Source organism: Lissotriton helveticus, chromosome 7 (assembly GCF_964261635.1).
Source record: "Lissotriton helveticus chromosome 7, aLisHel1.1, whole genome shotgun sequence".
NCBI lineage: Eukaryota > Metazoa > Chordata > Amphibia > Caudata > Salamandridae > Lissotriton > Lissotriton helveticus.
Genome location: NC_136068.1, coordinates 1,016,093,250 through 1,016,108,866, shown reverse-complemented (window position 1 = coordinate 1,016,108,866; position 15,617 = coordinate 1,016,093,250). Strand labels below are relative to the sequence as shown.

The window sequence follows — 15,617 nt, the reverse complement described above, 5'->3', positions numbered from 1 at the left end:
CCTAATCGTAAAGCTTCACTGCCTTTATTTAATCCCTCCGTAAGATCCCTTCCTGCCTGGCAGGGGTCTATGATGAGTGGTCTTCTATGGACAATCTACTTGCCTTTACATGACCCCCTAAGTCCCTTTTGCCCCTATTACCTTTAGGGATGCTGTGGCTCCCACCGAAGAGGTGTGGGTTCATTTTACCAAGGAGATGCCATGGTCTTTAGAGACCTGTGCACAACACTGTCTGTGCTGTGCTAGGGTTAATCGTCTCTGGCCCTCCTCAGTCCCATAGGGTTGGAAGGAAGGCACTAATATAGCCAAGAGCACAACAGACACCTAAACTGAAGAATACGTTCAGGTAGCGTCTGCAAACGGCTAAAGGAATAACCCAAAAGGCAAACAGAACCTGAAAGCCCTAGTGGAGCAAAAAACTGTTAAATATGGGCTACAGTAATGTTGATTACATTACATAACATAAGATAAACACAATTACAAGGAAACTATTCACCATGTGGTCAATAATATATATGGGGCACCATAAAAATTATTGATCTGATTCGTATGAGAAGGTACAGTGAGAGCAAGAGCTATCAGTTATGAATAGGGAGCCATACAACACCATGCTTAACATTTTGGAAGTCGATTAACTTTCTGAAAGTCTAATGGGCTTATTTACAAGCCCCTTGCGCCACCTGTGCATCACTTTGTGTGACACACTGGGGGTGCAATCTTCTGCCCTATATTTACAAGGACACTAAATGCCACCCTGCATGGGTATTTGTGTCCTTGTAAATATGGCCCCTTTACACGCAACACTCTGTGTGAAAGGGGCGTGCCATGGGTGTTGCTGTGGGTGTTCACATGCAACACCCTTGGCTTCTATCACATTTCCAGATTTACAAGAAATTGTAAACCTGGAAATGCGTCAGAATGCTACGCCTCCCCAGGGGAGGTGTTGGGAGGTGCAACGAGGAGAAATGTTTTCATTTATCCTTGTTTATGTCCTCTTTCTAGGTGAGCTGCATTCTGCAACACATATAGAACTAGGAAATCAACTCTGGTCTTGTTTATGTGCAGGAAGGTGTCCATTCCTGCACATAAACAAATCATTAAAAAAAGTGACATTTTGCAACTTCTGTGTGTGCTACATTAAGCAGCACACATAAAAGTATAAAACACCATTTCCGATTGTTTATGTGCAGGAAGGGACACCTTCCTACACATAAACAATCATTCCCCTCAATGCAGGCACCCTTGCACTATGGTGCAAGGGTACCTGCATGGCAGCAAATTATGCACCAGCACAGGGGAGAGAAAAGGGGTCTGTCATATTGTTGTAGAAATGACGCAGCCCTGTGCCTCGGAATTAACACAGCGCGGCGCAGCCAAATTGATTGCGGCACTGCGGTGCCTTAATTCCTTGTAAATGGGACACTTTTGTGTCTAAAATTCTGAGTGCCAAAGTCTTCTACAGCAAACAAAGGGAAGATAATAGCTGTATGAGGTGGAAATTTGTCCTGATTCCACTTTTGCATTTCTGAAAGCTAAACAGAAGGCAGGGCATCAAATGGGATTTGTAAAAATCACCGTGTTGGCAAATGGAGCAAAGGAAGTGAGCGAGGGAGACCTCAAATCCAGAATAATAGCAGTTCAAGAATATTTTTTTGAGGCTCCAAAGCTGGAACTCATCATTGAAACATAATGCTATCTGTGGAACTGTTTTACAGCTCATATTTGAGGTAGTTGCTTTCTTTTTTTGCTGGACTTTAGAATTCTCAAATATGCCTTAAGTGAAGGAATGATCATTGGAAGTTCAGATACATGTTCTCGCAGAGCAACCAGAGTGATGCTGGTCCCCGGATGCATCATAGATCTTCAAAAAAGCCTCTAATATCACTAATTCAAAACTAAACATTACATTCTTGTAATCCTAAATTGAAAATATCTAGTCTGACAAGTCAGATAAATTGAGTATGATATTATGTAAAACCTGTATATAGTACAGGTTTCCAATAAAACTAATTTCATTTGGCTCCAATGTACAACATGATTACGGAGATAATGTTTTCAGTAGTCTCTTACATCAATTACATGTATTCCAGAGTACACTACACTTTAATAAAAAGGGTGCTATTGGAAAATAATTTATGGAAATACAATCAATAATTGGTAGTATATTGTCTACTTGGGAAAACTCAAATTGCATCCTTCTTGCTGACTCTTTTGGTTTCATAATGAACATATAATTTCAAATTTGATTTAAATGTCCTTTTGTATTATTTTTAAATATTGGCCACTTATAAATAATTTATCACAACATTTGATATAGATCAAGAGTTGAGCTGGTTTTAAAGATACCAAATATAACATTATTTTTACAGTTGGTAAATATGGCAGAACACCTTCTTACAATGAAATTGATTATATTTCCTCAATATGACTCCTGTTACATTGTATGGCGTGGCTTAATGTAATTTAATCTATCTATCTATCTATCTATCTATCTATCTATCTATCTATCTATCTATCTATCTATCTATCTATCTATCTATCTATCTATCTATCTATCTATCTAGACAGGAATAGATAGATAGCTATACCAAGATTTACTAATAGAGATATAGGCATATTTCTGAGTTTATAGAGCTCAGGTTTTAAATAACATACTGACTTCACCTTCACAGATAATGAGCACATTTATTAAGCTTATATCAACTTATCAATTTGATGTAATAAAACCTACGAATCAGGCATTGATTACATTTTCCTTACTGCATAGAACTTTGAGAAACCATGGAATTTCTGCAACCATGGTGCTTGAGAACACTTGGGTTCAAGTGATATAATGTTCTAGCCTATATTGTGGTATGTCAGCTACCTCAAGTCTGCTGCTACTTGGCGTCACAGAAGGCCACACGTAACCTTGCACAGCAAAGAGTAAGAAGAAACCTTTGTTGCAGGTAGCCCTTCTGATGTTCATTTTCCAGTGTGCACAATTCTTGTGTTAAAGGCAAGCAGCCTGAAGGAAGTGTGACATTATTGTCCAATCTACTGGCATGACCGAAGTCAATTAGAGCTGCCTCAACCAAGACCATTCAAGGAAGATAGAAGATGGAACAGAAGAACATACACTGTAGAGTGTCCTAACCCAAACTATCTAGTTGTAGAGGACAGAATGTGAGAGGAGGCACTGTATGCAAGTCTGGCTGGTCAATCTGTTATCTAGGGTCAAATGGAAACAGCTTTTGGCATTTTAGGGACAAGATAACACCCCTTTCCAGCTCCCACACTTCATTTCTTACCTGTGGTGTTCCCAACCTCTCAATCAGTGGGACTAAGTGCAAAGGGGCATATTTTGCTTCCAAGCGCTTCATCCGGACCTCTAGACGTTCGCCTTCTGCCAAGAGTAACACAAATAACACAAAACATCAGAGGCAAAATGGTGAAGCAAAACTAAACAATGCACAAAATAACACTGTCTAATCTTCTATGCACTCAGTGGGTCTGCAGACCCAAGCACCAATGAGCTACTATTTACTGACCAACAAGCTGCTTCTGCCAGGGGTTCTGTGGTCAGAAGCGCCATGGGACTGTAGCCTATTGGACTAACTGCTGCTCCTGATTAGTAAATCTCCAGATGGATGCACAAAGCCCAAAACTCTAGGACGTACCAGCTACACCTCAGTGGGTTTTGTGGTATAACAACAATAGCCACAGATATAAGAGGTACCAGTCTATACAGTTAGGATGTCTGTGGACAGGACCACCAGGGCTAAAGGCCTAGAGTCTAACAGTCTACCCACTTGGGATGGAGGGTCGGTGGACAGGAATGCAGTCAACAATGAACATTAACATGTGAGGCGAGAACCTTACAGGAGGAAAATCATAAAAAAAGGGACTGTAGCAGTGAGAAGCCTTAACAGACTATGAGAGGAAGTGAGTAGCTGTGAGAGGGTATTCGAGGTAGGGAAGGCAGTTAAGACACTGAGGAAGTAGTAAGATGTGGTCAGAGGTGTCAGGAGCTATCACAGGCACTGAGAAGTTGGAAGCTTTTGAGATAAGTGATGGGAAGATGAAGTGACTGCCAGGATAATATATTTGAAGGGAATTAGCTTGAACTGCTCATATTAGAATGGAGCACAGTACTTTAAAGCATGTTTTGAGCAAATCAGAGCCTGTGCTGCTCACAGAGCACAAATGATGGGGAAAACTTGCCCCTCCTCTTCCATAAGTCTAGCTCAGATGATCCACATGCTGCAGCAGTCAACCCTTGCCTGAGCTAGAAGGTGCCTTGCAGATTTTCACTTCTCCAAGGGCCGTTCAGAACTGCTCTGTACAACATCAGGTTTATGTATATAAATGTAAAAGTTTCAGGTTTTAGAGTGTGCAAATTCATTGCCTGAAATACATCAGGATGAGCAGCCAGCCTTTGGGCTACTCGTCCTGGTGTATTTTCTACAGATATCCTTCTGTCTGCTATGGTTGGTCCTATTTTTCTCTTCCTGTGCCTTATTTAGTCTTTCTGTTCAATTTGTCTTTTAATCCAGGAAAGTATCTCAATCAGAGAGATTTGCGGGGTGTGGATCTTAAGTTTCGCCAAATAAAAATCAGAGAGTTGCAGGGTGACTGGGTGAGATGGCCAAGTTTCTGAGTGGATGTTCCCATGGCAGCATGGCCAGTACTGATTTGCACGAGGTGGGCCTCTGGGGCTAATTTAGAGTTTGGTAAACAACATACTACATCAAAATTTCAACAGTGCACTCTGTCCTCCAATCTCAAGGACCACTTTACTGATTTTGAGTCAGGGAGACTAAGTTTTATGCTGACAGAGTAAAATGTATTCCATCTGAGTAAAACTTCCACTGATGGCCTGATGGAGATGAGGCCTTTGGTGGAAAACACCCTGACCGCCCTCCCTATTTAGAGTGGACAGTCAGATGTTTTTTTTTTAAATTATTGTTCGCCTTCAACAGGTATATCCTGGAGGTGAGGTGTAGCAGAAAAAAAAAACGCTCCCACACCATGGGAGAAAACTCCAATGATGCGTGGGGCATCGTTTTCTTTTTTAAAAACAAACTCCTGTTTTGGGGTTTTATTTTTGAAAACTAAATTAAAAAAAATTGGAAACATTTGATGGTTGGCTGTCATGTTTGACAGAGCCCCCGGATGAACTTTTCCTACATGGAAAGAAACCACCATGATAGTGGTATATGCCAATGTATGGAGATATCTGGGGGCCTGCAGACATCTCTAAATTTGGCGGGTGAGGTCAAGGATGGGCGGTGGTCATAAAGTCTTCCACCACGTCTGCCTTTACTTCATCCAACAACGCTAAATCAGGCCCTTTATCCAAAGTGGCATACTGGGTGAAAAACGGTGGGTTAGAATGTCAGCCAGGTTGATGCTCGGAGGAGAACATCACCTCTGTCTTCCCATCCATGCTTAATTTGTAATAAAATAAGTGCCAGGGTCCTCGTCAGGAGGCCTCAGCAGCTGCCACCAGCCATTGCCGCCAAGAGCCTTCAAAAAAGGCTTGGGTGGCAGGTATTAGTTGTTTTTAATGTATACTTAAGTAATAAATAGGGATCCCGGTTTTATGGCATTTATTTATTTGGCATTTCCGTCTGTATTAATCCATATTTATTTTTCGGTAATAATATCTGTATTTATCCATATTTATTTTGGGTTGTAAGAGAAAAATTAGGCTCAAACTGGTAAATGAACATCCAAAGAAAATAAATCAATGCGCCTTATGTGAAAATATGCAAATTTCAGTATCAACCATGAGTATATATACTGTTGCTCAAGATACTTTACTAAATTCCCTTTAGAATCACCCAAAAGTAACCCGGTTTCCGTTTTTATACTCATTTAAAAATAAATACAAACAAGGAAGCACATGGTTTTCTGTCAGTATTTATCTGTAAAAACGGAAAACGGAGCCCTATTAAAAAAAAATGCTGTTCTCCTCTTCTCTAAATTATACAAACAACACCACCATGTGGCAGCTGTCATAAGTGCCGGTGTTGACAATTAAGTGCCGTAAGCAACGGAAACCACCGGCTCAAATTAAGCACTGCTTCCTATCAGATGACAGTCCACCAACATGACGAGATTTTTTTTTACCTAAAGTGCTTCCTTCAATCGGGTAGAAAAACTAAAAACATAACTTTGCAAAACTTAAATAGAATTGACTTTCTGATATCGACTGACCCAGCCCCTTAGCTGTCAATGTATGTATTTCTGCCAGCAGAGCAAGCTGAGGCACCACCAGGGTAATGTTGGTGCCTTGTTTAGTGGCGGCTCACTGAGGGAGTGCTGCGGGGGAAGAGGGCACGGGGCAGGGAGGGGCAGGGTGGGGGGGTAGTGGACCCGGGCATACGACGGACAGGAGTTAGGTAAGTAATTACATAAATAAAACGATGTACCTTGCCCTCGCAGCATCGCCGAGTCGGCGATGCAGCGAGCACAAGGTAAAAAGTTTTATAGTCGTATGTCCAGGTCCATTACCCCCCCACCCTGCCCCTCCCCCACCCCTTCCCCGCAGCACTCTCTCGGCGAGCCGCCACTGGCCTTGTTCATCTTTGAATGGATTAGGCAAATCACAGGTTTGGTTGATGGGGAACCCACTGCTTTTTTGATAGAAGCCCCTCATCTGCCAAACTCTTAATGACCCCCTAAGGTAAGGGAACATTTTACAGTTGCAAAGTGTCACCGATGAACTCCACTTGGCTATGTGGTTACGTTGCTTGGATCAGGAGCTGATTGACAAGAAGAGAATTAGACCTGTCATTTATTTCCTGTTTATTAGGCTTGACAAATAATACAACTTCTTTAGGAAAAGAAGCACTATGCATTGTCTAAACCCTGTCTTTTTTCACTTAGCATGTAGTATGTGAAACTGTAACTAAATACCAAATTTGTTTATGTTGTGCGTGCAAATTCATTTATTTCATGTTGTGCGTGCCATACCCTGCTGACGTTACATGGAAACGCAGAGGAGTGTTCAATTACGTGTTTTTTGTTTATCTCTAGAGTGCAGTTAGTTGAAAGGTATAATCTTGCTTTGCTGGATTGACAGGACCGGCCATTAGTGTGGCTTAAAGAATAACAATAGCAATGTTTGTTGACAAGGAAATGGCTGACAAACTGTACTACTTGTATGAAGTCACAGCAAAGCATTTGAGGAGAGAAGTGCACTTTTGGCCTGTGCCCTGGGATATGGGAGGTCTGATGATCCAAGGGTTTTATCAATTTGTGTAACGTTTTTGTGCATTATTATGAAACTATTTTGGGGAGGGGGCTTACTAACTATTTTTCCAAATACCTGTTGTCCACGATTATTTCTAAATCTGCAGAATCATTCTAGTACATTTGGCACTCTGTACAGAGGAGTAGTAAATGAGAGTGAAAGTGGAAGGACTATCTAGCATAAACAGTGTCAGCAATGACAGGAAGTCTTACCTTTGATATAGACTCGAGGTAAAATGTTCTGGAACGGAGCGGCATGCAGCAGATCGCAGACTTCTTCCTGCGACTATGTGGGGAGAAGAAAGGAGTCTGCATGAGATTTCTGTCACACAATATGAGTCTGGACAGCAATTCTATCAAAAATCAGCACATAACATAAGTGGCAATCTACAGACTGCACACGGAGTGTGCCCTGCATCAGATACCTATCACTTCCTGCAGGAAAAGCAAGGTACCACTGTACAGACCTATCGTTCACTTGAGGACTTCATGCATTAACCTGCTGAGTAGACGGTATGACGACTGCAACATGCCTGATAAATGAAGAGGTGGTAGGACAGGTACTACTACCTCATGTGCTCTGTAAGGGTACATTTTGGTTGTACCCACATAGTAGCACAGCTGAGGCTCTACTGCCCAACGGAAAAGTCATGGCACACCGCAGGCTGTCACCTCTACAAGGGAAAGGCACAAGACAAGTCACCTAAACAGAGCTAATACTCATGGTCTTACAGAGCTACTTCGGTGTAGTGATTGATATCTGGGGTTGCCAGAGCACCATGGGCTCTACAACTTGTACTTATGGAGTAAAACGTTGAGCTGCGACATGCGAGTCTGCTACTTTCCGTGCTTAGTTTGTAAAAGAACAAGTGCTGTACCCAAAGCTTTGCATGGAGCCCCCTTCCAGGCGATATTGCATGTCAACACACTGAATAACAAGGGTGAGAAGCATGGAGTCCACCTCATGCCATTTTCATCGACTACTAGACACTAAACCAGTGGTCCCCAAACTTTTTTCGGCGGGGGCCACATCCACTTTCCTTTCTGTGATAGGGGGCCGGGGTCAGTCTTATAACAGGAAATGATATGGGCCAAAGTGACAACCAGTATTATTGTGGAGATTATAATGAAATTTGTTTTGCAGCTGCCCTTCGCTGGGCCTTGGCCCCACCTGTTGGTTTGCAAAAAAAGTAATAGAAAGTCTTCTCGTGTTTATTTGAAGTACCACAGATACTCCTTTTATTTTATAGATATAGATTAGATTTGAAAATAAAAACACAAGCTGATGATAATTTTTTTGCCACACAGTGAAATAACATTAATACAGAGTAATTGTAATAAACAGGCTGACTTTAGGGTGGTCCTGGAAGCATGCAGGCCCTTCAGGAATGGCAGATAAAAAAAACACAAGCAGCCCATCAGCAGATGACATGCTGCAGTCTCATTTTGTATGTGACATCACTGTTCAAGAAACATGTTGCCTATAAAAAGAGCATTACTTTACTGATTTTTTTTTCATATTCATAGTTACTGAAATCAGCAGGCTTACCATATCAGTGTGAGCTGTGGGCTTGCTTCTGACTGGTGAGGAGATTGATGTCAGGTTCCATTCCAGTTATAGCTAGTCTCAGAGACTGATGCAGGTGTTGATCTGAGAGTCTTGATCTTGTCGGATTTTTTATCAAATTCATGCGTGAAAAAGTTTGCTCCCAGATATATGTGCTCCCAAAAACTGTAGACATCTTCATAGCGTGCTTTCTGATGTTGGGGTAGGTCCCGTTTGTGAGGGAAGCATAGTACTCTATGAGACAGTTGGGCTTGAATGTGACTTTCAGCACATCACAGGTCTGCAACTCAGCCAGTTCAAATTGAAGAGAAGGCAGGGTGTCATTAATGTTGGCAGCAAAAGGGTTCTGGAATATGCGAATTTCTTTAACGTGGGCATGAAGCTCACGGAACCGCATACTGAACTCCGCTCTCAGTGTTTTCAGTGCGTCCTTGCACTTCTTTGTTGGAAACGGGACCGCTGGCTCCTCAGCTGAGAGGCTCCGAGTAGCAGTGAGATGGGTGAAGTCTTGTTTTTGCACTTGTCCAACAAGCAGCGCCATTTTAACCACAAATGCTTTGACTTGGGAATACATGTCACTGATTAATTTTCCCTTGCCTTGGAGCTGTAAATTGAGGCCATTTAAAATTTCTGTCACATCTGTTAAAAAGGCAAGGTCCCATTTCCATTCTGTGTCGATCAGCTCTGGGACAGTTTTTCCCTTTGTCAGGAGAAAGGCGTTGATTTCGGATAGCAGCTCGTAGAAGTGCTTCAAATCTCTACCCCGGCTTAACCATCTGACTTCAGCATGGTAAAGCACGTCTCCATGGGCAGACTCCAGCTCGGATAGAAAAGCTTGGAACTGCCTGTGTTTTAGTCCGTTTGCTCTGATAAAGTTTATGCAAGACACAACCACCTTCATGACAGATTCCCACTTCAGAACTTTGCCGCACAGTGCTTGCTGGTGCATCAGGCAGTGGACTTGTAGTGGGGGGTGAGACCTCGTTCCTCCATTTCTCTTTTTATGCATCCCACTAGCCCCCGCGACGCACCAACCATACTCGGAGCACCGTACGTTGTGATGCTAGCCAGCTTAGCCCAGTCTAAATCCAACTCTTCCATCGTTTGGTGTACTTTACAAAAAATGTCCTCTCCGGTCGTAGTATCCGTGAGACTTTGTAGAGCTGCCAGCTCCTTGGACACTTCAAAAGTTGAAATAACTCCCCGACTAAAAATCAGCAGATGTGCTGTGTCCTGCACGTCATTGCTCTCATCCATTGCCAATGCAAAACACCCAAAATCTTTAGCTTTCTCTTTCAGCTAGACATGTACATTATGCCCCATTTCTTCAATTCGCCTGGTAACTGTAGATGCGGACAGACTCACCGCGTTCAGGGCATCTTTCTTGTCTGGACACACTTCCTCCGCGTCAGCGTTCAAACACTTCTTGACAAACTCCCCATCACTGAACGACTTTCCACAGCTTGCAATCAGTTTAGCTACCTTGAAGCCGGCCCGAACGGATGACAGGTTGGCCTGTGTTTGGCGTAGCATTGTACTCTGCTGGGCGGCAAATCCATTTTGTAGCGTAGCCACCTTGTCTCTCTCACTTGGCCCAGCAAGCTAGCATACTGCCCTCCATGGCGGGTTTCATAGTGTCGGCGGATATTAAATTCTTTAAACACCGCCACTGTCTCTTTGCAGATTAAACACACTGCCTTTTCCTTGCACTGGACAAAAAAATAGTCATCTGTCCACTGCTGTTTAAAAACTCTGCACTCTGAATCTATTTTCCGTTTCCCCAACAGTTTCGACATTTTGTTGTCTGTCTTTCTTCCGTTCTTCTCGAGCTGGTAGGGGAAGTAAGGGAGACCTGATTACAATGGGCACAGATAAAGCCCTCTCTATGTTTACTACCTTGAGCTTAGGAACACCCAGTGAGTAGAAGTTGTCTTTAGTGGTTAGTTAGAAAACAGTGCTCCTGTGTAGAAACGAAAAAAGATAAGCTCTCCAGCGCGTAATCAAAGCGCTCCAGCACGGTGTCCAAGGTATTCACATAAGCGCCTCAGTGCGTTGTCACGAACTGAAAGTAAAGCGCTCCAGCGTGGTGCCACAACAAACCACAAGTAAAGCGCTCCAGCGCAGTGCCAAAACAAACTCAGGATAGCGCCCCAGTGCAGTGCCCTAACAAACACCAAAACCCCAAGTAATGCGCTCCAGCGCGGTGTTGAAACAAATCCAGAATAGCGCTCAAGCGCGGTGTCAAAACAAACACAGAATAGCGCTCCTGCGTGGTGTCAAAGAACCTCAGTAAAGGTAGCGAACACACGGCCTCAGAAAACACAGTTCTTACTTCCGTAGAAGCAGGCAAAGGACAGGCATCAATCCGAAGCTCTTTGTTGGCGGGAACTTCTGTGTTAAGCGATTTCCCCCGGAAGCGGTGTGAGACGCCCCGGCGGGTTCCGGTCACCTGGAACTGGACCGCCAATCGCCTGCTACCTGGAAGTGAGGAATACGTGTCTTCGCATGAGACAAGAAGCAAAGGATTGTTTGGGATCGTTAAGTGGGCCACTCCAGTTGATTAGACGGGCTGGATGTGGCCCGGGGCCCGTAGTTTGGGGACCCCTGCACTAGACACTCTTCTCCCTTTAATTTCTTCTTCTTTCTCATTTATGCAATGAGAAAAACTAAGTGTTGGTTCCCAAAGATGAGTGTCAGTGGGCCCCATGGGCAACCACCAGGTCAAATTAAGCACTGGCTCCCCTAATCTAGGCTGCATCGTGATAGCCAAATATCTGCATTTGCAGGTAATTACTGGCATCTAGTAGTATGTAAACTATTGCGTGGACTGCATGGTTCACATCCAACAATGACAAACAATACTCTAGCCAACTGAAAAATGCACCTCTCCATATCTGGTTCTGTTGAAACTCCCCATTTATACTTAAGAAGTATTCAGTGTAATTGGGTCAATCTCAAATTGTACTTATTTATTTATAATGTTTTATATAGCGCAAACTTGACCTTACAGGGTTTCAGAGCGCTTTACATATGTTTAGGCAAAGAAGAAACAGGTAGAACAACCAACAAACATATGTGCATTCAGTGCAAGGTATAAATCAAGAGACGGCCAGTAGGTTAAAAAACAAGACACAGCAGGAAAGTAATAAACATGTGTATAGACGCTGCATCCTCTCAGTGCCCTGCTATAAGAGACATAGTTTCTAGGGTAGAAATGTGTGCATCAAAAGCATTTTAACTTCTTATTTGAATGATGTAGTTGAAGGGTTCAGTCGGATTTCAGGGAGCAGGGAGTTCCAAATTCTCAGGGCCATTCCTGAGAAAGCTCGGTTTCTTTTTCAGAAATTGCATTGCTGCCATTTCAACATTTTGTGACATCCTCGATTTGTGATTGGTGAAGAAGAATGCATGTATTCCGCCGAATAACTTTTTTTTTTTAACAGAACGTCAATGTGAACCATCTTAAATATATATCAGTGTTATATGCTAGTATGATAATTACTTTCTGATGGCCTTTTACTCAAAGTGACTCAAAGTGTGGCCTATTCCTTTGGTTAAACTGTGCCAGATTGTGTTGATCTCGCACAAATATGATCATTTTGCAACTGAACTTGCCTTGAGTTCAATAATGCTTCTAAATGTGGGCTGAAGAAGTAAAAAAAATGTTAGCCTCTGGAAGAGCCCAGACCCGGTTCACAAGTAACTAAGATAGAGATCATAAGGAAACACCCCAGCTGAGGTGACAAAACAAGACAAATGGTTGGGCATTGCATTGTCTCCAAGGTGACAAGAGGACAAATCCACCAAGAAGACAGTACAGGAGGTGCATCACCCCTGTCCTGTAAGAGGTGTGGGTGGCTGCGCCTGCTTTGCTAGTATACAATGACATAAGGACCACAGAACTAGAGCAGCTATGCAACAACACAGGACAAGGGTTGCATCCTGACTGATCTGGGCACACGCGGTTTGTTGCTCAGTGCCTGTTCTGTGAGAGGACTTAGGAGATTTTTCTTACCAGCGCTTGCTCAATGAGGAGGCAGAAGAGGATAGCATTCCCCACTTCCCTCAGACTCTGAAACACATCTGTCTTCAGCTCTGCATATTCTATAATATCCTTCAGCTGGTGATGGAAAAACTCCAGGATACCTGTGGAGCCAATAGATAAAGTATGCGAGACAAAGCAGAAAAGACTTCAACAACCAACCATACCAGGGAGACAAGACAGAAGAGGCAAGATGAAGCAGACATTAATAAACAGACATAGGAGGTATTTCTAACTCCACCAAAAACATTTTGTTATAATTGACTTGTGCTATTCCTTTCTCTAGTTGTGTCTTCCCTGCTGCTCAGCCAGGATGAGTGTTAGAATTTCAGATGACCTCACGGAATGCTTGAGTGCTGGCTTGTGTGTGGAGTGTCAGTTGGGGGACGCAGGCGGAGAGGCAGGGAGGCTGCTCCTGGTGGGGTTACATTTCCATCTACCTATCTTCTTCTAATGAACTTACCTTGTAACTAAGCTTCAATATTTCAATATGATTTTACATACATGGCCCATGGACTTTTCTATTTACCACACATTTCCTGAGCATTTTTACCTTCACTCCGAACTTATTCCAAACAAAAATCCTATAATTGCACCAGGACTCCCCTTGCCTTCGCGAGAGTTTTTTCTTAGCGCCTCTTAACTTTCATGGTTATAAACCACTACTACAATCCTCTAGGAGTTTTCCTGCTTCTTAGTTGTGCAATTGTACAGTCTCCTGTACACTCACCCGGAGAGCCATACTCATGTCTTGGCAAGCGGCAAATTTTCGGCATCACCTCAATTAATGTTTTCACATATTGAAGAACTGTTCCCTGCAGCTGGAGAAGGGAAAAGAGAATCGTCAGTTTGCCCTGAATGTATGGGGAAACCACAGCAGCAAAGGAGATAGTTAAAGACCACTACAACCCCACACTGGTACAACAAAGAAAGAGTAGAGGAGCACAGCAACATGTGTATATATTTAAAAAAAAAACAATTTAGAGAGCAGCTTATGACTCGCTCATACTCAAAACAAAATCCAGGCTGCCATTTTTTTTTACAATAATAACAGACAGTAAGGGAATGTTAAAACCACTTGGCGACGGGCATGCTCAATCCAACCGTTGTATTAGAGTTGATCCATTTTTTTATTAAAGTTAAAAACACCCATGCATAGAGATCACTACAGCAACATAAACGCATTTTACTGAATACTACAGTATCCCAAGGACAGGTGCAGAAAATATTACTGCTACTCATGGCAGTGAGCAGTAATTACCACATCAGCACAACACACTAGTAACACATGAACCCCCTGGCTCAATTTACTTCTAAGAATGTTTGTGTCCATGTTTTCTCACCTTTGTGCAGAAATGGGAATAGACATGAGCCACTTAAAAAGCGGTTTTAGTAAAAGGGGTAACACTTCTGACTGTGTTTGAGGCAGGATGCCTGTTCAATATATTTTTCGGTATATTTATATGAAAACTACCATTAGCTTAAGGGAGTATTTTATTTTCCTTCTAACAGTGAATTAGATGCACAGTTGGGCTTGGGCTAATAGACCATGTCAGCACTTCACTCAAACCAGTTCGGTGTACCTGACTCTGGCCCAAAAAACATGATCTGCTCATGAGGAGTGCTTTCATTTCACCCCAGCAAAGACTAATTAAATGTAAAGGAAGGAAGGACAAGCACATACAAATTACTAATAGCTAAACTTCAGCTGTTCTCAACACATTTGTGTCTTATTCCTCTGGGTTTTCAGATTTCAGAGTAGGGCATTTCTAAATCCCCACTGTCTTTTGCACAATTGCTCCAATGTTATAGAGATAGGAAAAAGAACATTGTTTTGCGCCTGCTTTGGTCTTTCAACGATGACATTGAAGTTAAACGGGCAGCTTGCTTTTAAGGCAAAAAGTTCTCTGCACAGCAGGAACCAATTAAAAAACACAGAACTAGGGTCATGCATTATCTACTTTCACTTTCTCTGTGTGTTATGAAGTTGGGTGTTTTCTATGTCCTACTGATCAGAAAGTTGGATAGGAAAAATACATTTTATGGCTGCTCATTAAAACTGAAAAGTAATATTTCTAGTAACTGAACTGATAAGCTTATCCTCTGCTGGGCACCCAGCTGATGATTACATCACTTTAACTTTCTCATACAAGATAGCCAACACAAACATGATTGTTATATTAAAACCACAAGTGAGTTTCTCTGTACTTCTATGAATTTATTTGATTATATTCTACGTTGGCATGTTCCTCAAAGAACTGTCATTCCCCATTTGGCAGTAAGACCACACCTGCCTGAACTCAGTTGGCCCTGTCAGTTTTGTTGAGTATAATTTTTACTAACCTCACATGCATAAGTTTGAAGGCTTGCAGATATAGTGCAAGGAATGACTTGTGAGTGCCCTGATAATACAACTCCTTACTGTCTACAAAGGAATTTGCTCTTTCTTGTCCTTTACTAAGCTCCTGTGAAGGCCGCTTTCTCAGGATGTCAATGCCCTCTGAAGAGAGGAAAGAGAGTACCTGCAGAATGTATTAAGTAATTCTAGGCATTCTCTTAGGAGATTGGGGTGGAACACTTTAAAGTGGTAATAAATTTATCAGCACTTTGAACATTTCCCTGCTGAACATCAGGTGTCTGTGAATGCACATTCATGTAGCTAAGACTTTACATAGCCTAGATTATCAGTACACATTACACTGTCCCATGTATGATGCACTACTTCCGCGCAAAAACGTGTGCAGTGCAATAGGTCTCAATACTAAACAA

The 15,617-nt window shown here is 42.5% G+C and overlaps 1 protein-coding gene across 4 annotated transcripts in view; it reads right to left on the bottom strand.

Moving 5' to 3' along the window:
• CYFIP2 (cytoplasmic FMR1 interacting protein 2) overlaps positions 1-15,617 on the bottom strand; it is a 197,798-nt gene that overhangs the window by 48,439 nt on the left and 133,742 nt on the right. For all 4 annotated transcript variants that reach the window (XM_078653715.1, XM_078653712.1, XM_078653714.1 and 1 more), the window contains 4 exons: positions 13,579-13,669; positions 12,822-12,952; positions 7,453-7,525; positions 3,291-3,385 (listed from right to left, as the gene is read on the bottom strand). In XM_078653715.1, the coding sequence (XP_078509841.1) occupies positions 3,291-3,385; positions 7,453-7,525; positions 12,822-12,952; positions 13,579-13,669 (390 nt within the window). The remainder of the gene's footprint in view (positions 1-3,290; positions 3,386-7,452; positions 7,526-12,821; positions 12,953-13,578; positions 13,670-15,617) is intronic.